We start from the raw sequence: 23,613 nt of genomic DNA, 5'->3' as shown, positions 1-23,613 counted from the left end.
GACGCAGAGCAGCTAAGCCCGTGTGCCACAACTACTGAGCCTGTGCTCTAGAGCCCGCGAGCCACAACTACTGAGCCCACATGCTGCAACTATTGAAGCCCGCGCACCTAGAGCCCATGCTCCGCAACAAGAGAAGCCACCGCAATGAGAAGCCTGTGCACCAATGAAGAGTAGCCTCCGCTTGCCACAACTAGAGAAAGCCTGCACTCAGCAACGAAGACCCAATGCAGCCAAAAAATAAAATAAATAAAATTTTAAAAATAAACAAAAACCACAATGGATATCTATCACTGATTTAATAATTTCTTAGAAATATTAATATACGTTTTTTACATCCCCCCCACCAACAATTATAAACCAATCTTCACCTTTAACAACTAATTCATTTGATAGATATTTCGCTAGTATACATTATAAACAAGGGACTTCTAGAAAGGTGGAAAGTTTGCATATACAACAATAAAACGTAGTAAGTAAAAAGGGCCCTCAGCACGTTAACATGCAGTTTTCTGGATCTTGAGGCAAAAGAAGGCACTTTTAGTTGAGTTGTTTTATGGCAGAAGTGATATCTGAGCTGAGTCTGGAAGACAAGTAGAAAGGAAGAAAGACAGAATTTTCTAGAAAGCCCCCAATACAGAGCCCATGTACAGACATGCCATTCTGAGCAATTCAGATCATATAAAAGGTTGTAAGTAGCTCAAGACAGAACAGTAAATCACGGAAGGCCGAAGATAATCAGGTTAACAAGTGTGTGTTTGAGGAAAAACCCACTGAAGGATTTGGAGAGGAGTAGAGTTAGATTTTATTCATTCATTCGACAAATATTTTTTGAACCCCTGTTATGTGTCAAGTATTTTTCTAAGCATTTTTCTAAATCATACATTTTTCTAAGTAGTTTTTCCAACAATAAATGAAGAAGATGCAGAAAAAAAGCTCTGCCCTCTTTCTGGTATGGGGAGACAGACAATAAACAAAATAAATAAGTAAATGATACTGTGTATTTGAATGTTAACATTCAAAATAAGCAATTATAAATAAGCAATTATAAATAAAGCAGAGGAGCAATTAAAAATAGGTTGGTTAGGATGACACCTGAGGGGACACCTGAGCAAGGATCTGAAGTACCGTAGGTGAGGGAGCAAACAACGCAGGTGTCTGGAAGACTAGAATTCCAGGCAGAGGGAACACTGATGCAAAGGCATTAAAGATCCAGCAAAGCAGCCCGTGTGAGTGAGGGAGAGGACAGAAGGAGGTAGAGGGGGTCACACGTCTAGAGCCTTGTGGACAATTACAGGGACTCTGGACTTAAGAATATTAATCTACAGGACTGGGCAGAGTGGAGTGAAGGAGGGAAAGAATTAGAAGTAGAAGCAACAGGCAAAAATCTATTTGCCAGGTGAAAATGTCTGAAACAATTCATTTGATCACTCATTCATTAATTCAGCACATATGCTAGATATTGACATTAGGATCATGACTGAGACAGACAACCCTCACCCACATGAAGCTGACCCTCCGGTAGAATGATGAGAGCATGAATAGAAACATTCAACAGGTTGACAAGCTTCTAAAACTCCACAGAAATCTAAATTTTATTACAAATCCAAAAAAACATCTAATATTGTAAAAGAGAACACACCAAAAGATCAAATTGTATAAACAGTCCTTAGTCCACTTTCTAAGTCATTTATTTACCAATAGCCTTCAGTGAAGTATTGGCCAATATTCTTTCCACTCTTAAGATTACTTCTGAAAAGAATGATTGGCTATTCCACATCAAAAGACATCATTCAAAATATCCAAGCAGTGAAGAAACACTAAATCTTTGAGGCTTATCGTTCCACTGATCATGATGAATCACAGAATACAGACTCTAAGTATAAGTAATTCAAATACAAGCATTTATGAATAAATTAATTTAGCAAGCATGAATAAAGCAAAGACCAGTCCAAAATTACCAAGTTTGTCTGTAACCCAGACAACAGCATTTTCCAAACAAATTGCTGATGCACGAAGATATTATCACTGGTGACTGGATGGCAGGCTTTAGTACCTTAAATGATAAAACCGCTGTCACAGAGGACAAATAGGAACTAGATTCTGCTGTCAAACTGTCATGGAATTATTCAATATGGAGGGGGAAAATGACCCAAACAGTATGTAATGAGCTCCCTTTTCATTCTCTCTCTACAAAAGCACATCTGTGGATTGTTAATGAGTCTGAAATGGATGAACCAAATTGATGAGAAAGAAAAAGCTCTCTCAGGGATAGGAAAAGGGAAAATGAACATACACAGTGTTTATAAAATATAATTTAAAATACAAGGCTTTGTGAAAGTACTGTGACACACTACAAAGTGGTATGCAAAATGTAAGCTATTATTACTCATTCCTTATTGCTTTCATTGCTTTTCTTTATGTTTTTAATATAAATCATTAATCTCATTAAACATAGAGAAATACCAAGATCTAGTCACAAATACTCCATGTTTGTGACTTTCTTGAGATGGCACTGCCATTCTAGTCTGGGAATTTCTATCCTGCTGGATGATTTTTTTACTAGACGTGCCCTGTGGGCTGGTGCACAGTGACTTGAATGTGTGTCATCTGATTCAGTATCTCAGCTCACACAGATTCTGTACTGAGTTCTGTGGATTGACTTTCCATGGCTAGAGTCCTTGTCACACAAAGACTCACTTGCCCCAGGCTGCCCAGGAAATCCAATCGTGGAATTTCTCAAGCACAGGTATAGATTGATCTTTGTACCTTAGTGCCTGGTGGTGTACAAGCCTTCAACAGCCCTGAACTGAGCTGAATGACGATCAAAGGAAGCTCATACAAAGGGATGTCAAACAGGGGCAAGCGCATGAAACAAAATCACCGTGGTGTCAATCCATACAGCAGAGCCACCATTTTATTTGGTCATATTTAATGATTCTGAGGTTAGCTGTCTTCAGAAATTTCAGAGTTGAAACATTTTTGATTTGTACTTTAATTCATGAGAAAGAAAGTAGTGAATCAAGAGGAGACTAGGTTTAAGGACAGACACCTTAAATCTGAAAATCATCAATAATCTGCTTGTCCTCAGGTGGAATCTGTCAACTATTACATATCACAGAGGTAGTATGGTGGTAAGAAGGAAGAATGACCAATCTTGGTAAACACGGAGCCATATAATCCTGGAAAGGGAAACCACCTTTAACACTCAGCGCCTCTGAGTCAGAGGGAGAGGTGCTCTAAACACCATTACACACAAGGGACTTTATTTGACATAAATATATATTCCAAGTAGGACGGAGGGCCATTTGGCCCATGATTTGACTTTCACACAAGGTAAAAACACTAACAAGAAAAGAAAAATGAGAAGTCATTAAAGGAAAAATTAAACAGTATATAGTGGATATACTTTCACTAGCAACACACCGTAAGGTATACAGAATGCAGTATTATAATGTTACAAAGCAAAATACCATTTTAATATATTACTGTTTACTAAAAATCTTCAAATGTAAACATACTTTAAAATAGAACACACTACCTCTCCACTCACACATATCCATAACAAATTCATTTTTATACAACCTGTCTATATAGAGCCCAAAGATTATGTCATGATTTTTAAGTCACATATTCTCCACTACTAAAACAGAAAAAAAAAAAAAATCAGCTTCACTTTTACAAAAAGTGTATTCACCAGGAGGTATCATATAAAGCAGGTGAACGGAATAAACAACTAATTGGTTTCCCAATTTCCAATCAATGCATGACTTAATGGTGCAATGAAACCCTCTACCTCCACCCCCCAACCCCAGATTATGTGATAAAAAAAATCTGTTCCTTTAACCAGCTTCTCTTTCAGTATTTTTACTCCACATCACCCCACCCAGCTGGCTAAACGACTAAGCAACAAGGTCAATCAAATGCAATACTTCTCTCCATTCAAATATAATGGAAAATTTGACCATTCCACATTCAAAGAGCAAATACATTCTCACTCTGACAACCACATTCCAATGGCTTTTCCTGAAAGCCAAGTGTGACAGATGCCTCGGCTGTAATTGCCAATCAGCCTTTACATGGCAGCTGAAAACACAATACATCACTTTGATCTCCTTTGCTCTAAACACATCCACAATCAAGAAACCTGAACAAGGAATAAGAAATTGGCATCATTTCTAGAAGCTGTCACTCCACGGCACTTAAATACTATAAGGTATACTATGCTCATATTTTTATTTCTCTGTTTCAGAGACCCTCTGTCAAAGATCCGAGCAAAAATCACCTACAATTAAACATCGCACATTTATATACTCGGAGACGTATTTGGAAAACACATTTCATTACCGTGTACAAAATCTTAATAAAAGTACATTCAATTAAATACCACTGCTACCACTTCCTCTTCCAGTTACCCACTTGAGGACTAGAACAAGGTAAGAGTGCTCATCTGATTTTGAAAGTGTTCAAAAGAGCTGTACTCACATTTTGCAGGCAGGTCATAGCCACACGTGATTTTTGCATGTCCAGTTTCACAGCCGTTCAGGTTACGACATTCAGCGACCAAACAGGGGCCAGCTGCTCTGTGAATACAGCCGTCCACTGGAGGAGAGAGAAGAAAGTTAGCCTATATTTGGCCTTTTGGAAATAAATGCAAAACTTCGGATAGGGAAAGAAAAGGAACTCAAGTTTTTCCTCTTAGAAATCACCGTAGTCCCATGGAAGAAAATCCATGGTATTCAATCCCTTAAACATGTTCTTCTTCTCTCTTTCTCTCTCTCCCTTTGGTTTGTGTGGTGAGCAGAAGCAGAAGGGTTACAGAAACCGTGTGCAGCTAAATGTTAAACAACAGGTTCTCTAGAGGTGGGGGAGCCCTGATTTGTATCCTTTTCCAACTTCAATTGGGTAAATATTTCCACCACGTCCATTTCAAGCTATCAACTCCATGTCACCTAACACAGAATTGGGAAGAAATGCTAACAATTCTATGTCCGAGGTGGTAACTGTTGCCTCTGACACACCACAGGTTATAAAAGGAAGAAACGTCGAGAAGCAAGTGAGAAAGGGGCTCTAGAACATCTGCAGTCACTGCAAAACTGAGAGTGAAGCTGTCAAAGTAAGAACGAGACCTCTAACTTCCTCCGCCCTCAGTGGCACGACACAAATGCAGTAGGTGTCTGCAGGGTACCTGACCGGGGGCTAAATGAGGGGTGAGGTTAGCTTAGGTCTTGAAAAACACCCGGAAGACCACCCTTCACTCACTTGACATGGATGAAAACAAAACCTCCACTGCTCCTGCTGCAGCTCTGCTAACCGAGCAGGCTCTGCCTCTCCCCAAAACAGGGTCTCATCAGCCCTCTGGCTCTCATCCCTGCCCCTACCTCATGTCTGCCCTTCACAGTGAGAATCACTTTTTGAAAATGCACACCTGATGCCACTGAAAATTAAAACTTTACTTGACTAGATTGTGGCCGAGCACACAGCTGGAGAGCTACAAGACCATATGCACATAATTTAGTAGTTAATGAATGAGCCCTTGGACACAGAAGAAATGCAAGACTCTGAAACAAAGGGTTAGAAGACAGAAAGAGAGAGTAATAGTAATCTGGGCTGTGAAAACAGACCAAGATGGAAGAGAGGGGAAGATGGCGGAAGAGTAAGACGCGGAAATCACCTTCCTCCCCACAGAAAACACCAGAAATACATCTACACGAGGAACAACTCCTACAGAACACCTACTGAACACTGGCAGAAGACCTCAGACCTCCCAAAAGGCAAGAAACTCCCCACGTACCTGGGTAGAGCAAAGGAAAAAATAAAAAACAGAGACAAAAGGATAGGGACGGGGCCTGCACCAGTGGGAGGGAGCTGTGAAGGAGAAAAGGCTTCCATACAGTAGGAAACCCCTTCGCGGGTGGAGACTGCGGGTGGCGGAGGGGGAAAGCTTCGGAGCTGCGGCGGAGAGCACAGCAACAGAGGAAAGCACAGCAACAGGGGTGCGGAGGGCAAAGCAGAGAGATTCCCGCACAGAGGATCAGGGCCGACCGGCACTCACCAGGCCTAGAGGCTTGTCTGCTCACCCGCCGGGGCGGGCGGGGCTGGCAGCTGAGGCTCGGGTTTCGGTAGGAGCGCCGGGAGAGGACTGGGGTTGGCGGCATGAACACAGCCTGCAGGGCGTTAGTGCACCTCGGCTAGCCGGGAGGGAGTCCGGGGAAAAGTCTGGAGCTGCCGAAGAGGCAAGAGACTTTTTCTTCCCTCTTTGTTTCCTGGTGCGCGAGGAGAGGGGATTAAGAGCGCTGCTTAAAGGAGCTCCAGAGACGGGCGCGAGCCGCGGCTAACAGCGCGGACCCCAGCGACGGGCATGAGACGCTAACGCTGCTGCTGCCGCCACCAAGAAGCCTGTGTGCGAGCACAGGTCACTATACACACCCCCCTTCCGGGGAGCCTGTGCAGCCCGCCACTGCCAGGGTCCCGGGATCCAAGGACCACCTCCCCGGAAGAACACACGGAGCGCCTCAGGCTGGTGCAACGTCACACCGGCCTCTGCCGCCGCAGGCCCGCCCCGCACTCCGTGCCCCTCCCTCTCCCCCGGCCTGAGTGAGCCACAGCCCCCGAAGCAGCTGCTCCTATAACCCCGACCTGTCTGAGCAAAGAGCAGACGCCCTCTACCGACCTACACGCAGAGGCGGGGCCAAATCCAAAGCTGAGCCCCTGGGAGCTGAGAGAACAAAGAAGAGAAACGGAAATCTCTCCCAGCAGCCTCAGAAGCAGCGGATTAAAGCTCCACAATCAACTTGATGTACCCTGCATCTGTGGAATACATGAATAGACAACCAATCATCCCAAATTGAGGAGGTGGACTTTGAGAGAAAGATTTATTATTTCCCCTTTTCCTCTTTTTGTGAGTGTGTATGTGTATGCTTTTGTGTGAGATTTTGTCTGTATAGCTTTGCTTCCACCATTTGTCCTAGGGTTCTATGCGTCCGTTTTTTTTTTTATTTTTCGTAATAATTATTCTTTATTTTAATAACTTTATTACATTTTATCTTACTTTATTTTACTTTATCTTCTTTCTTTTTTCCTTCCTTCCCTCCTTCCTTCCTTCCTTCCTCCCTCCCTCCTTTCTTTCTTTCTTTTTTTCTTCCTTCCCTCCTTCCTCCCTTCCTCCCTCCCTCCCTCCTTTCTTCCTTTCTTTCTTCCTTCCTTTCTTTCTTCCTTTCTTTCTTTCTGTCTTTTTCTTTCTTTCTTTCTTCCTTCCTTTCTTTCCTTCTTTCTTTCTTCTTATACTAATTCTTTCTTTCTACTTTTTCTCCCTTTTATTCTGAGCCATGTGGATGAAAGGCTCTTGGTGCTGCAACCAGGAGTCAGTGCTGTGCCTCTGAGGTGGGAGAGCCAACTTCAGGACACTGGACCACAAGAGACCTCCCAGCTCCACATAATATCAGACGGCGAAAATCTCGCAGAGATCTCCATCACAACACCAGCACCCAGCTTCACTCAACGACCAGCAAGCTACAGTGCTGGACACCCTATGCCAAACAACTAGCAAGACAGGAACACAACCCCACCCATTAGCAGAGAGGCTGCCTAAAATCATAAGTCCACAGACAGCCCAAAACACACCACGAGACGTGGACCTGCCCACCAGAAAGACAAGATCCAGCCTCATCCACCAGAACACAGGCACTAGTCCCCTCCACCAGGAAGCCTACACAACCCACTGAACCAACCTTAGCCACTGGGGACAGACACCAAAAACAATGGGAACTATGAACCTGCAGCCTGCAAAAAGGAGACCCCAAACACAGTAAGATAAGCAAAATGAGAAGACAGAAAAACACACAGCAGATGAAGGACCAAGATTAAAAATGCACCAGGCCTAACAAATGAAGAGGAAATATGCAGTCGACCTGAAAAAGAATTCAGAATAATGATACTAAAGATGATCCAAAATCTTGGAAATAGAATAGACAAAATGCAAGAAACATTTAACAAGGACCTAGAAGAACTAAAGATGAAACAAACAACAATTAACAACACAATAAATGAAATTAAAAATACTCTAGATGGGGTCAATAGCAGAATAACTGAGGCAGAAGAACGGATAAGTGACCTAGAAGATAAAATAGTGGAAATAACTACTGCAGAGCAGAAAAAAGAAAAAAGAATGAAAAGAACTGAGGACAGTCTCAGAAACCTCTGGGACAACATTAAACACACCAACATTCGAATTATAGGGGTTCCAGAAGAAGAAGAGAAAAAGAAAGGGACTGAGAAAATATTTGAAGAGATTATAGTGGAAAACTTCCCTAATATGGCAAAGGAAATAGTTAATCAAGCCCAGGAAGCACAGAGAGTCCCATACAGGAAAAATCCAAAGAGAAATACGCCAAGACACATATTAATCAAACTGTCAAAAATTAAATACAAAAAAACATATTAAAAGCAGCAAGGGAAAAACAACAAATAACACACAAGAGAACCCCCATAATGTTAAGAGCTGATCTTTCAGCAGAAACTCTGCAAGCCAGAAGGGACTGGCAGGACATATTTAAAGTGATGAAGGAGAAAAACCTGCAACCAAGATTACTCTACCCAGCAAGGATCTCATTCAGATTTGATGGAGAAATTAAAACCTTTACAGACAAGCAAAAGCTGAGAGAGTTCAGCACCACCAAACCAGCTTTACAACAAATGCTAAAGGAAATTCTCTAGGCAAGAAACACAAGAGAAGGAAAAGACCTACAATAACGAACCCAAAACAATTAAGAAAATGGGAATAGGAACATACATATCGATAATTACCTTAAATGTAAATGGATTAAATGCTCCCACCAAAAGACACAGATTGGCTGAATGGATACAAAAACAAGACCCATATATATGCTGTCTACAAGAGACCCACTTCAGACCTAGAGACACATACAGACTGAAAGTAAGGGATGGAAAAGATATTCCATGCAAATGGAAACCAAAAGAAAGCTGGAGTAGCAATTCTCATATCAGACAAAATAGACTTGAAAATAACGACTATTAGAAGAGACAAAGAAGGACACTACATAATGATCAAGGGATCAATCCACGAAGAAGATATAACAATTGTAAATATTTATGCACCCAAATAGGAGCACCTCAATACATAAGGCAAATACTAACAGCCATAAAAGGGGAAATAGACAGTAACACATTCATAGTAGGGGACTTTAACACCCCACTTTCACCAATGGACAGATCATCCAAATGAAAATAAATAAGGAAACACAAGCTTTAAATGACACATTAACAAGATGGACTTAATTGATATTTATAGGACATTCCATCCAAAAACAACAGAATACACATTTTTCTCAAGTGCTCATGGAACATTCTCCAGGATAGATCATATCTTGGGTCACAAATCAAGCCTTGGTAAGTTTAAGAAAATTGAAATTGTATCAAGTATCTTTTCTGATGACAACACTAAGAGACTAGATTACAATTACAGGAAAAGATCTGTAAAAAATACAAACACATGGAAGCTAAACAATACACTACTTAATAACAAAGTGATCACTGAAGAAATCAAAGAGGAAATCAAAAAATACCTAGAAACAAATGACAACGGAAACATGATGACCCAAAACCTATGGGATGCAGCAAAAGCAGTTCTAAGAGGGATGTTTATAGCAATGCAATCCTACCTTAAGAAACAGGAAACATCTCGAATAAGCAACCTAACCTTGCACCTAAAGCAATTAGAGAAAGAAGAACAAAAATACCCCAAAGTTAGCAGAAGGAAAGAAATCATAAAAATCAGATCAGAAATAAATGAAAAAGGAATGAAGGAAACATAGCAAAGATCAATAAAACTAAAAGCTGGTTCTTTGAGAAGATAAACAAAATTGATAAACCATTAGCTGGACTCATCAAGAAAAAAAGGGAGAAGACTCAAATCAATAGAATTAGAAATGAAAAAGGAGAAGTAACAACTGACACTGCAGAAATACAAAAGATCATGAGAGATTACTACAAGCAACTCTATGCCAATAAAATGGACAACCTGGAAGAAATGGACAAATTCTTAGAGATGCACAACCTGCCAAGACTGAATCAGGAAGAAATAGAAAATATGAACAGGCCAATCACAAGCACTGAAATTGAAACTGTGATTAAAAATATTCCAACAGTTATAAAGCAGAAACTAACACACCATTGTAAAGCAATTATACCCCAATAAAGATGTAAAAAAAAAAAAATATTCCAACAAACAAAAGCCCAGGACCAGATGGCTTCACAGGCGAATTCTATCAAACATTTAGAGAAGAGCTAACACCTATCCTTCTCAAACTCTTCCAAAATATAGCAGAGGGAGGAGCACTCCCAATCTCATTCTACAAGGCTACCATCACCCTGATACCAAAACCAGAGAAGGATGTCACAAAGAAAGAAAACTACAGGCCAATATCACTGATGAACATAGATGCAAAAATCCTCAACAAAATACTAGCAAACAAAATCCAACAGCACATTAAAAGGATCATACACCATGATCAAGTGGGGTTTATTCCAGGAATTCAAGGATTCTTCAATATACGCAAAGCAATCAACGTGATACACCATATTAACAAATTGAAGGAGAAAAACCATATGATCATCTCAATAGATGCAGAGAAAGTTTTCGACAAAATTCAACACCCATTTATGATAAAAACCCTGCAGAAAGTAGGCATAGAGGGAACTTTCCTCAACAAAATAAAGGCCATATATGACAAGCCCACAGCCAACATCATCCTCAATGGTGAAAAACTGACAGCATTTCCACTAAGATCAGGAACAAGACAAGATTGCCCACTCTCATCACTCTTATTCAACATAGTTTTGGAAGTTTTAGCCACAGAAATCAGAGAAGAAAAGGAAATAAAAGGAATCCAAATCGGAAAAGAAGAACTAAAGCTGTCACTGTTTGCAGATGACTTGATACTATACATTGCAAATCCTAAATATGCTACCAGAAACCTTGTAGAGCTAATCAATGAATTTGGTAAAGTAGCAGGATACAAAATTAATGCACAGAGATCTCTAGCATTCCTATACACTAATGATGAAAAATCTGAAAGTGAAATCAAGAAAACACTCCCATTTACCATTGCAACAAAAAGAATAAAATATCTAGGAATAAACCTTCCTAAGGAGACAAAAGACCTGTATGCAGAAAATTATGACACTCATGAAAGAAATTAAAGATGATACAAATAGATGGAGAGATATACCATGTTCTTGGATTGGAAGAATCAATATTGTGAAAATGACTCTACTACCCAAAGCAATCTACGGATTCAATGCAATCCCTATCAAACTACCACTGGCATTTTTCACACAACTAGAACAAAAAATTTCACAATTTGTATGGAAACACAAAAGACCCCGAATAGCCAAAGCAATCTTGACAACGAAAAACAGAGAGGGAGGAATCAGGCTCCCTGACTTCAGTCTATACTACAAAGCTACAGTAATCAAGACAGTATGGTACTGGCACAAAAACAGAAAGATAGATCAATGGAACAGGATAGAAAGCCCAGAGATAAACCCATGCTCATATGGTCACCTTATCTTTGATAAAGGAGGCAGGAATGTACAGTGGAGAAAGGACAGCCTCTTCAATAAGTGGTGCTGGGAAAACTGGACAGGTACATGTAAAAGTATGAGATTAGATCACTCCCTAACACCATACACAAAAATAAGCTCAAAATGGATTAAAGACCTAAATGTAAGGCCTGAAACTATTAAACTCTTAGAGGAAAACATAGGCAGAACACTCTATGACATAAATCACAGCAAGATTCTTTTTGACCCACTTCCTAGAGAAATGGAAATCCAAACAATAATAAACAAATGGGACCTAATGAAACTTCAAAGCTTTTGCACAGCAAAGGAAACCATAAACAAGATGAAAAGACAACCCTCAGAATGGGAGAAAATATTTGCAAATGAAGCAACTGACAAAGGATTAATCTCCAAAATTTATAAGCAGCTCATGCAGCTCAATAACAAAAAAACAAACAACCCAATCCAAAAATGGGCAGAAGACCTAAATAGACATTTCTCCAAAAAAGATATGCAGACTGCCAACAAACACATGAAAGAATGCTCAACATCATTAATCATTAGAGAAATGCAAATCAAAACTACAATGAGATATCATCTCACACCGGTCAGCATGGCCATCATCAAAAAATCTACAAACAATAAATGCTGGAGAGGGTGTGGAGAAAAGGGAACACTCTTGCACTGCTGGTGGGAATGTGAATTGGTACAGCCACTATGGAGAACAGTATGGAGGTTCCTTAGAAAAACTACAAATAGAACTACCATATGACCCAGCAATACCATTACTGGGCATATACCCTGAGAAAACCATAATTCAAAACGAGTCATGTACCAAAATGTTCATTGAAGCTCTATTTACAATAGCCTGGAGATGGAAACAACCTAAGTGTCCATCATCGGATGAATGGATAAAGAAGATGTGGCACATATATACAATGGAATATTACTCAGCCATAAAAAGAAACGAAATTGAGCTATCTGTAATGAGGTAGATAGACCTAGAATCTGTCATACAGAGTGAAGTAAGTCAGAAAGAGAAAGACAAATACTGTATGCTAACACATATATATGGAATTTAAGGGAAAATAATGTCATGAAGAACCTAGGTGTAAGACAGGAATAAAGACACAGACCTACTAGAGAATGGACTTGAGGATATGGGGAGGGGGAAGGGTAAGCTGTGACAAAGCAAGAGAGAGGCATGGACATATATACACTACCAAACGTAAAATAGATAGCTAGTGGGAAGCAGCCGCATAGCACAGGGAGATCAGCTCGGTGCTTTGTGACCGCCTGGAGGGGTGGGATAGGGAGGGTGGGAGGGAGGGAGACACAAGAGGGAAGATATATGGGAACATATGTATATGTATAACTGATTCACTTTGTTATAAAGCAGAAACTAACACACCATTGTAAAGCAATTATACTCCAATACAGATGTAAAAAAAAAAAAAAAAAAGAAAACAGACCAAGATATATTAGCGGTCTGAAGACACACACCCCCACAGTCCACAACACCATGTAATTGATCACTGTCTTATTATTATTATTAATATTTTTGTGAGAAAGATGGATAATGAGTGGGAAGTTGTCACTGAGGGACATGTAACCTGTCTAATGGCCTCTGCTACCACCAACTGGCGTGGAAACATCACTTTTGGCTGAACAAGTTTCCTAAGGAAACAAGCTCATCTGGGCTTTATTACATCACAGTATAGTATAATGCCTGAGAAGCACCAGCAAAGTGTTTAATACAATGGTATGTGCCCCACTGGTGGTAGTTATTATCTTAAACTCCTTAGATGAAAGTTTTGTGTAAATTTTAACGTAACTATTTTTCTTATATAAAAATGAAAAATATAGAGAAGCAAGAAGAATATGAAAACTACCATTTGCCCTCCCACCTAGAGAATTCTTCAAGATTCTGATGTTCACTCTTCTACTGGTTATACACATACACACACATATAATTTTTCTCTTACAAAAGTGATTGATAAATTTTGTTCACTCTTTCACATAGCAATTTTACTTTGTGAACTATTACGTAGTTGTTAAAAAGAACAGGCCAATTTTATATGTAAATAGTCAGTACTAAATATGAAAAGATTTCTAAGTGAAATGCCAGGTTTAAAATGTATAAAATATATATGTATATATATTATATATATTTTTTATGTAGAGTCACAATTTTGTTTACAGTTGTACACATACACACTGACACGCATATGCATGTATGTGTACTGGAAAGATAGGCACCAAAACATAAAAAGTGATTATAGGATGGGAAACAGAAGGTGGAACTGTTAAAAAAAATTAGGTCCTAATTTCTCTATGTTTAAATTTTTTTACAAGAGCATCAAGAAGAGTATTTTAAAGTGCATACTTTTTTCTTGGCAAAGAGATCATTAGTTTGAAATGGATAACTAAAATAGGATTTGATAGCATACTTAATCATATGCTGTTAAATATTGTCTGAATTATTTAGATTGCAGCCTAATGCAGTTTGTAAATAATCTGATTTTCAAAATCTTCATGGTTATACCGGCATTCATGACTACATTAGGGCAATGAAAGTCTAGCTGAAGTTATTTAATAATAATGACTACAGCTTAAATGTACTGAGTGCATCCATGTGCCAGGCACTATACTGAGGACGACCGTATAAGGTACACACTAATTTTATAATCTCCATTTTATAGGAGTTTAGAAGAGGTTAGTAACTTGCCTACATTCCCAAAATATTGGCAATGTGATTTCAAAACCCCGGGCCTGTCTAATGTAGCATCCAAACTCTTAACTGCTATAGCTCACTGCCTTTGGGACTTGAATCCAGGCAGCCTCACCTCAATTCTTGCATATGGCATGTTGAACCACTATATTACATTACTTTTTAATTCCCATCAATTCTGTCTATGAGTTATAATGTACATGCAATCAATCAAATGCACAGATTTTAAGTGCAGTTTTGATGAGTTTTAACAAATGTATATACTCATGTAGCAATGATGCCAATAAAGATACAGTGTCTCCATCAACCCAGAAAGTTCTTCTGTACCCTTTGCATCCAATTTCCCCTCGCACCACCCAGAGGGAGCTCATGTTCCGACTTCAGCCACCTTAGCTAAGTGTTGCCTATTATATAATCTCAAACTTCATATAAGAGATGGAGGATGGGGCTAGCTTCTTTTGCTCAGCATATTTTTTGAGATTCACCTGTGTTGTTGCATGTATTAATATAGTACTTCATTCCTTTTCATTCCTTAGTAATATTCCATTATTGAATATACCATAATTTCTGTATCTATTCATCTGTGAATGGATATTGGAGTATTTATATTGTTAGCTATTATGAATAAATCTTCACATTTACACAAATCCTTTTGTGGCCATATGTTTTCATTTCCATTGGACAAACACCTATGAGTAAAATTGCTGGGTTGGTATATGTTTTCCTTTTTAAAGAACTAACATACAGTTTTCCCAAGTGATTACCAATTTACATATACCCCCAGCAACGTATGAGAGTTCAAATTTTAGCAGTCTTTTGGTGTTGTCAGCCTATTTAATTTTAGCAATCCTAATAGACATAAAGAGGTATCTCGTGATTTCAATTTGCATTTCCCTGGTGATTAATGGTGTTAAGTATCTTGCCAAGTGATTATTGGCCATTTATATACATTCTTTTTGGAAGTGTCTGTCCATGTCTTTTGCTAATTTTTATTGTCTTTTCTATTACTGAGTTATGTTAAATGTACTATTAGTTTCATAGAATTTTTTTAAATTTCAGATATTTTATTTTTTCAGTTCTTGTGATTTTCATTCGGTTCTTCTTCTTACAGTTTTCATATCACTCCTGGAATTTCCCATCTCTTAACCCATTATATCCATCTTTTCATGTAAATGCATTAACAGATTTCACATAGTAATTTTAAAGTCCCCCATCTGCTAATTTCAATATTTAGGTTAGCTATGAATCTGTTTATATTGACCGATTTTCATATGACTCTGGGTCACATTTTCTCGTTTCTTTGCATGTCTAATAATTGCTGATGGCATATGAACACTGTGAATATGTTGGGGAGGCTTTAGATTTTATTTTCTTTCTCCAAATGGTATTGAAATTTATCCCAGCAGGTAGTTAAATGACTGCCAGGTAATAAGGAGGCTTAGTTTTAGGCTTTGTTAAGGCTGGTCTATCTCAGTTTTTCCCTTAGTCCTTGGATGTGGTCTTTACTCCTAAAGCATGGACCTTCGGGGGTTTCAGTGGAAATCCCAAGTTGTTTGGCAACTCCCTCTAATCTGCGGCAGTAAAATTCTAAACTCTATATCCCTACAGTGAGAAGATGATGAATGCTCTGTGCAGTGCGTTCAGCCTTCCAGCTTTTGTTTTCTTCCTCGTCTCCGTGAAGTCTTTCCCTGCACAAGCACAGCTCAAGGCTTAGCTAAGGATTAAAGAGGTATTTATTTATAGATTTGGGGGTTCCCCCTCTGTGACTGTCCCTGTTCTGGAGTCCTTATCTCAATTCCTAGTCATTCTGACAAATCTGATTCAGTTCTATGATTCCTATAGCCAATAAACCTGTTGCTTTTGGTTTGAGCTCCATCAGCCACGTGCCAGGTAGGGTAGAAGGAGCCCTCCGGGTCAAAGCTATTTAAATGTAGATTTCACCCAGTATGGTTTCCTTCTTTCAGAGGATTGCCTGCTTTTAGTTGCTCTCTAGTGCCAGTAAATACTTTTTGTCATTGCTTTTGTATTTTGCCAAGAATCTGTATATACTGTTGGTGGGATGGCTAGTCTGATACAAGCTGTCATTATCAGAAGCTGGAAGTGTACACATTTTTGATTGGTTAAAACATGATCTCATAGGATTTCACAGCTATATTTGTAGCCCTTTGGAAAAAACATGTATGAGAGAAAACGTCAGTGGTAATATCAATTGTATCAATTCTGTGCTTAAAAGTATTGTTATGTCTTTGAAAGACAAAAAAAAGACTATATATGCAAAAACTCAATATGAGAGTTTAAAATTCTGTAATCTATTATCAATTATTTTGCTAGACTTATTTTCCTAAAATGAAAATCTGATTTTATTACTTCCCTACTAAAGTAATATTTGCCATTCCCCATATTCACATTACAAAACCCTTAATTCCAAAGTATGGTCTTTTAGGCCCTTCACAAATGTGGTTCCAATTTGCCCTCCCCACCTCATATCACTCCATTCTTTCTCCTCACACATCTGATCTGGCCACATCTAAATCCTCACGATCCCCTAAACACACCATGATTTCTTTGCATAGTACTCTCTACCAAGGATATCTAGCTACACCTCCCCTTTCCTTTTCTGCCAAGCAAGGTCTTTCTCATTTTTCAACTTCTAGTTCAAATGTTTTCTCCTCTAAAAAACTATTCACAACCTTTATATGACACAGTAGTGTCTCTTTATGTTCCCACAATATTCTGGTTTATACACTAATTCCATACTTATAAATTGTTTTATAGCTATTACATAAATAGCAGAATGTGTGTCTCCTCCTTTGGTCTATCAGCTCCTTGAGGGCACAGGAGGTAGCTTATTCTCTTGTAGATCCCCAGCTACCTCAGTAACTGACATTTTGTATGTGTTTAATACAATTGAATTAAATGCAATTAAATCTGAGAGGAAAAGCAGTCTAGCTTTTTTTAAAAAATAATACTGAAGAAGTGGTTAGGTTATTTTAAAGCCAAAGAATCAGAAGTTAAAAAGTAAAGTAATTACACAGCCACAAGGTTATAGTCACAGCTCTAATGATGAGCTTCTATATTAGAAGGGTTAACAATTCACAGAATCTGAAAAGTCATCCACTTCTCGCAGGTCTGGTGCAGCCTGCTGGAAAAAGTGCTCCTTTAGTTTCACTTAGGGTCAGGCTGAAAAGGTAACAAGCTCAATAGTGGCCGATGCGAGGTTCAACACAGTAGCACTTTTTCCATCTCCCCCACCCCAGGGTGAGAGGAGATGGAGGACCAACAGTCAACATTCATGCTGACACACAACGTATTCACTCCAACCCAAAATGTCTGAACCTAATTACAATTAAAAAAAAAAAAAGTCCAAGATCAAAAGTCTGAAAGTTGAACACAATTTTCCAGAGAGATAAGACTATCGTTGCCTCTTGGCCTACCAAATATATATCCTATAGGCAAAAAGAAAACTACAGTCCTTAAATACATAGGTCACCAAAGCCCATTTATTATTTTTTTTCCTGGGCATATAGCTAGACAGCACTTTCTTAGCCTCCCTTCTAGTTACGTGTTGCCATGAGATTGTGTTCTGTTTAAAGGAGTATGAGTAAAAGTGATGTAACTATTTCTATTCCAATCCCTAAAATCCCTGCACACACCCTCTGCCTGGTCTGTCTGTTGTCTGCAGGCTGGATGCAGAGCCTCCAGGGCAAGACTCCAATGCCCCAGGAGACGGCAACCACATGGCAAGTGCTTGAATCCCTAAATGATTCTGTGGAGCAGAGTTCCACCCCATCCCCACTTCCCATACTGGATGGTGAATCAGTATTAGATAAACTTTTATTGTGCAAAGCCACAGGGACTTTGGAATGTTTGTGACAGCAGTTTGCCTTGACTAATACATTTACATCTGTTGTAAATACTACGATGGTAATTTTCATTCTGGCTGATTATTTTTTTAAACTTTTATGCAAAATATTCAGATTTTAGTACTAGAACGAACATGTTATCTGGGCCATGTTCATTTCCTTCTGTATGCCCATTATCATGCTGGACTCTCAGGTCTCAGTGAACCAAAGCCAGCCTGTCCCATTAACTCAAATAGTTTTTCCTCCTACTTTGTGATCAAAACCAGACTAGTAGAAGATAAAGGCTGAGGACTGCCTCAAAACTGCCCGTGGTATGGTCAGCTAGGAGTGGAGTGAACACTGAGGTCACCCACAGGGCTGCTCTTCATCAGGACTCCAAGGGGTCTGGCTGCAGCTTCTTCCAAAGACCAGGCTTTCCTGCTGTACTGACACACCTGTCACTTACCATCCTGACAGCCAGGCCAGAATGCTTGCAGGCAGATGGTTAACTATGGCAAAGGCCTTTAATTCCCAGCATATTTCCTCCAGTAACCTAACAAAGGCTAAATTCAGAAGACCTAAGCCTATTAATTAGGCCATCTTAGCTGAGTTTTCTTACACTATAGCCTAGAGAATTAGACCATCTGAGGGTGGGGTAGAAAGATGGATTTCAGCTGTGCTTGGGGGAAAATTATTTTTCACTTTTGTCAATTTTACCTTGTTGTTTAGACTTTGGGAATGTTTTATAGGATAGTCTTATCCCACTATTTAAATAGCTAAAATAAAGTCAAAAGAGATGGGACATGAAACTACATCAACTTTTCTGACCTAGGATTTATTTTACCCATGGATTCCAAGCCACCTCTCTGGCATTCCTCAGGTAAAGCTCCCCATTTTACACACAAATGAACAAACTGATGCTGACAATAGGGGAGGAAAAAGAAAGCCATAAAGCACTGAATAGGAATCCATCAGATACGGTGGACTAGTGAAGGCAACAGCTAGCAAAAAAAAGGACCAGGAAAGAGTTCTAAATACATGTTTTAAAAAATACTAAAAGCACAATTTAGTGAAATCCAGTTATTTTAGAAATTGGCCCTATGAGGTCTCTCCCTTGTCTTACAAAGACAATTTTCTAAACAGTGTTTAGCAAGGGGGATTCTGAAGTTCTTAGATCTCCACATATTCATTTAATCTTCTTCTGTAAATAAAAGACAGTAACTTAATCTAAAAGCTGCCACACAAATCATATTAGCCTGAAAATAAGAGGCTCTCTCATTGAATATATCCCTTAGAAGCTCAAGAGGATACAACAGAGTTCTTTCTAAATCAAATCAACATAAATTTATTAAACTACCTTGTACACAGCATTCTTCAAGAAGCTGTGAGGGGAATCCAATAATGATAATAATACGTCACATCTTTCGAGGATTTACCAAGTGCCTTCCAGGGTGCAAAGTGACTTACAAGCTTTCACCTTATGAGAGGTGGTATTGCAAAGTGGAAAGAAGATGATTCTGGAGGCAGAGGTTTGAGTCCTAGTGCTGCCATTCTAGATCCCTATGTTCTGATTTTCTCATCTGTAAATTGGAGACCCTCATTCAAAATCACAGGGGTTTTGTCAGGAAATTAGTTATTACATGACAGGTCCTTTGAATAAGGCCTGGCACGTACGTAGGAAGTAGGCAATAAATGTTGGTTATGCTATTACATTTAATCAACATAAAAATTTGTACATGTAGGATCTACTAGAATGACTAACAAATAAAGAAGTAGAAGTTAAAGAATTAGTGCAAGATTATGTCGTAGCTGGGGTCGGAGCCCATGTTTGCCTAAATTTAAAAGTCTGAGTTCTTAATCCCTACTCTCTCCTACTGCCATTCATGCAAAGAAGTATAAACCATAGTCCCTTCCCTTGGGAACCAAGTGACTAGAAAAGAAAGGCTCAGAGCTAGGTTTTCACCAACCAAAATAAAATGTAGTTGACAATATGTAGAGTATTTTAGTACGGAGAATACGTCTTTTAATAGATCAGCAAAACTTTTGGGTATATTTCACATGTTAATGTGTTACATTTTTAAAGACCTTTGACAAAACCACCTCAAATTTAATTATTAAAACAATTTTGCAAGGTGGGCTGGGACTTTTTAACTTTTCCAATTTTATAGCTGAAATAATTCAATAAGTGCAAAAATAGGCACCCAGAATCATCTCCCTGTGGCAGATATGAATTCAAGTTTTATGGCTCTCAAAGTATCATCTGGGGAGTCTGAGAAAAATACAGATTCCTAGACCCAACCCCAAATCCATGGAATCAGTCTCTCTAGCAGTGAGACCTAGAATCTCCATTTAATATTTTCCACAGGTAATATAGATGCACACAGCCATCTGAGAACTTTGAGAATCATTCCTCCATACTATCTTGCTTTCTTAACAGAGCTCCCGAGAGTGGTGAGTAGTTTGGTCTATGGTGAGTAATCTGACTGTTCACTGCATAACAGTTTGCACTTAGAGCCAGCAATATTAACAGGAACTAGAACTGAAATCCAGTACCAAGTAGGATTTTGATTAAACACTGCTTCACTCAAAGATAGGTATGATGATCATGAAATGCCTTGGGCATGAAGAGGTCCTAGGTGCATGGCCTCCAAAGTGAGGTCACAAGATGTCCATACAGGGAATGGAAGAATATATTCAAACATTTATTGACAGTCATAAATTTTATCTAAACAGATAAGAATGGAGTTCAAATTTACTAATTTTTAACATATAGATGGACAATAGTACTTGTATATAATTTATAAGTAAACACACCCATACATATAGGTGCACACTCAATAAATTTGTATTGAAAGAGGTGGACAATTTAAAAAACTTGGAGTCAACAGAGGTGGGGATTAAGAGTGCTCCAGAACCAAACTGCCAGTTGCTATCACTTAGATGTTCCTGCATCTATATAATGGGTATAATATTAGTACCTACCTTGTAGGAGTCTTATGAGAATTCAATGACGTGACATTTGTATAGTGCTTAGCTTAGCCTGCATAAGTGCTTAAGGAATCTTAGTGTGGTAGATCTTTCTACCACAGCAATTGATGCACAGAGAATCAGAGCAACTAGTCCCATCTTTGTATTCATGCCCTTGGCAGTGTGACTCTACAGCCTCTCCCATCATGAGATGGAATCTAGGTTGACCTTGAATCTAGGTTGACCTTATATCTTGCTTTGGCCAGTAGAATAAGATAGAAGTGAATCTGTGTCAGTTCTAGTCCTAAGTCTCAAGAAGCCTTTCACGCTTCTGCTCACTTGGAAGCCTGCTCAGCTCCCAGGCCAGCCTGGTGAAAAATAAGAAGCCACCTGGAACAGAAACAAACTGAGGCCACCCTAGACTAGCCAGCACTAACTTTCCTGGCAACCGACTACAAACCCATGAGTGAGCCCTGCTAAGATGAGAAGAACTGCCCAGCTTACGGTGAACCCAATAGAATTATGAGTTATATGAATAGTTGTTGTTTTAAGCCAGTAAACTTTGGAGGTGGTTTATTACACAGAAAGAGCTAACTGGTATACTTAGCCATTATCATCAGGAAAAATACAAAACAACAATCTACTCTCAAGGGAAGACCCAAAGGAATAAGGTTAAATCGCTGCCCTAAACTCTTGGGAAAGAAAGACAATATAGTTGAAGTAATCAGGTGAAAAGCTGATTCCATTAGAGGTTACCTGTAGCCTGCATGAAAGATTTATGTGTCAGGTACTGAATAGCATCAGTGTTCCCTTTAGGGAAGAGAAGAAATATCTGTGAGAAAATACAATGCAACAACGAGAAGATCCACATCTTGAAGCTTCACAGATACGAGGAATTCAGTGATTTGAAACAGCCTTGAGCTGACTTAAAAATTAACTTCTGTTATGAACCTCCTGATCTTTCCAGTCAATTTGACGATGAGACTTGGACTGTGATCCCAGGAGAAAATGGTAAATGTAATAGAATAAACATTGACACATTTCTCAGCCCAGGAACCTGGAGCAATTTTTACCTATGGGACACCTAACTGTCTTCATCTCTAATCCAAAAGTTTAGTGACTGATCTTTAAAAATCAGGAGACACTTCTAATCTCCTAGAATCTAAGACCTAACTAATTGTGCAGATACCCAAGAAACAGTGATTTTTTGTTTCTCCTGTAGAACCTGAATTCCCAAGTGAGGATAAGAGACTATTTCTCAGAAATAGTTACAATAGACCTCCCCTTTTTTTTTTTTTGGAAAAAATATGAATTAATGAGCTCTGTGTCATCATAATTAGTTTTGAGAGTAAGAAAGTCCAGTTGATTAAAATCTTACTCAGATTATGATAAAGATATATTTAGTTGATGCTAATATCATGGTAAAGAAATTATTTTACGACCTAACAGTATTCCTTCCACGTATCCATGCTATCTCTTAAAAAAAATTCTTGATCAAGAAAATGTCATTTTGACGTGGATTACTGGTTACCTGCACACTATCAGTTTTCATTTTCCCTACTAACAGAATCCCTCTATTGACTGGGGTGGCTATATGACCAACTAAAATCTATAATTTGCCATCAGCTCTTTCAAAGATGAAAAAGATAGGTGTAACCAATTTAGGTGGAAGGAGAAGCCATTGTGTGGGCTTCTAGGAAAGCTCATTACAGACGGCTTACTCTCATAGATCTTTTTATACTATTATCACGATGATGGTGATGATGATGATGGTGATTATTTGGCTTTCCCACTCGTCCACCTTCCTGCATGAGACTGAAACTGGGTCAGACGTCAGTAGCCATCATAGTGAGCATGAGCACGAAGACTGGTATGGTAGAAAGAAGAGCTGGTAGGTTCCTGAATCTCTGATGGCATCTGTGGAGATGTCACATTAGTCCTGAACTACTTCACATCTGAGGAGAGAAAACAGTTTCTGCTAATGCATATGTCTCGTGTACGCTAGTATCTGGGGTGGGGAATGGGGTTTCTGTAACTTGAAGCCTAATTCCGTTTTTAAATGTGGTAGGCATATATTTTAACTTAGCTGAAGAATGTTCCTGGAAATTCTGGATGAGAACCTTCTCTTTGACCATTAGAGAAGTATTAATTACTAGGAAATTCTGAGCTGACAAAACACTGGAAAGGGAACAAGAGTTGGTAAAACTCCTGACATTTCACTGGAGGGGCCAGGGCAGCACTGACCAGACTAAAGAAGGAAGGGCAGTGAGAAGAATCTAGAATGTGCCAGTCTGGCAGCCGTTTGACCTTAGGATAGCTTATGTTTCACCAGTTCTCACCAGGGAGGGATATTTCCATCAGCACTAAGGCTGGATTTACTCAAGGTAAATGCTACTAAAGGACCCAGAGAAGAGAATGAGGATCATATTTCTCTGGAAGTCCATAGAGACACTCTGACTAAGCATAAATTTGCCATCAGAGATGACAGGGATT

At 39.1% G+C, this 23,613-nt stretch overlaps 1 protein-coding gene across 1 annotated transcript in view; it reads right to left on the bottom strand.

Annotated features, from left to right (window-relative positions):
• Positions 1–23,613, bottom strand: part of MACROD2 (mono-ADP ribosylhydrolase 2) — a 1,952,988-nt gene that overhangs the window by 1,308,534 nt on the left and 620,841 nt on the right. Inside the window, exon 5 of the mRNA XM_060124328.1 lies at positions 4,483–4,599. Coding sequence (XP_059980311.1) covers positions 4,483–4,599 — 117 coding nt within the window. The remainder of the gene's footprint in view (positions 1–4,482; positions 4,600–23,613) is intronic.

Source organism: Lagenorhynchus albirostris, chromosome 15 (assembly GCF_949774975.1).
Source record: "Lagenorhynchus albirostris chromosome 15, mLagAlb1.1, whole genome shotgun sequence".
NCBI lineage: Eukaryota > Metazoa > Chordata > Mammalia > Artiodactyla > Delphinidae > Lagenorhynchus > Lagenorhynchus albirostris.
This window is presented reverse-complemented; position numbering and strand designations above follow the sequence as displayed.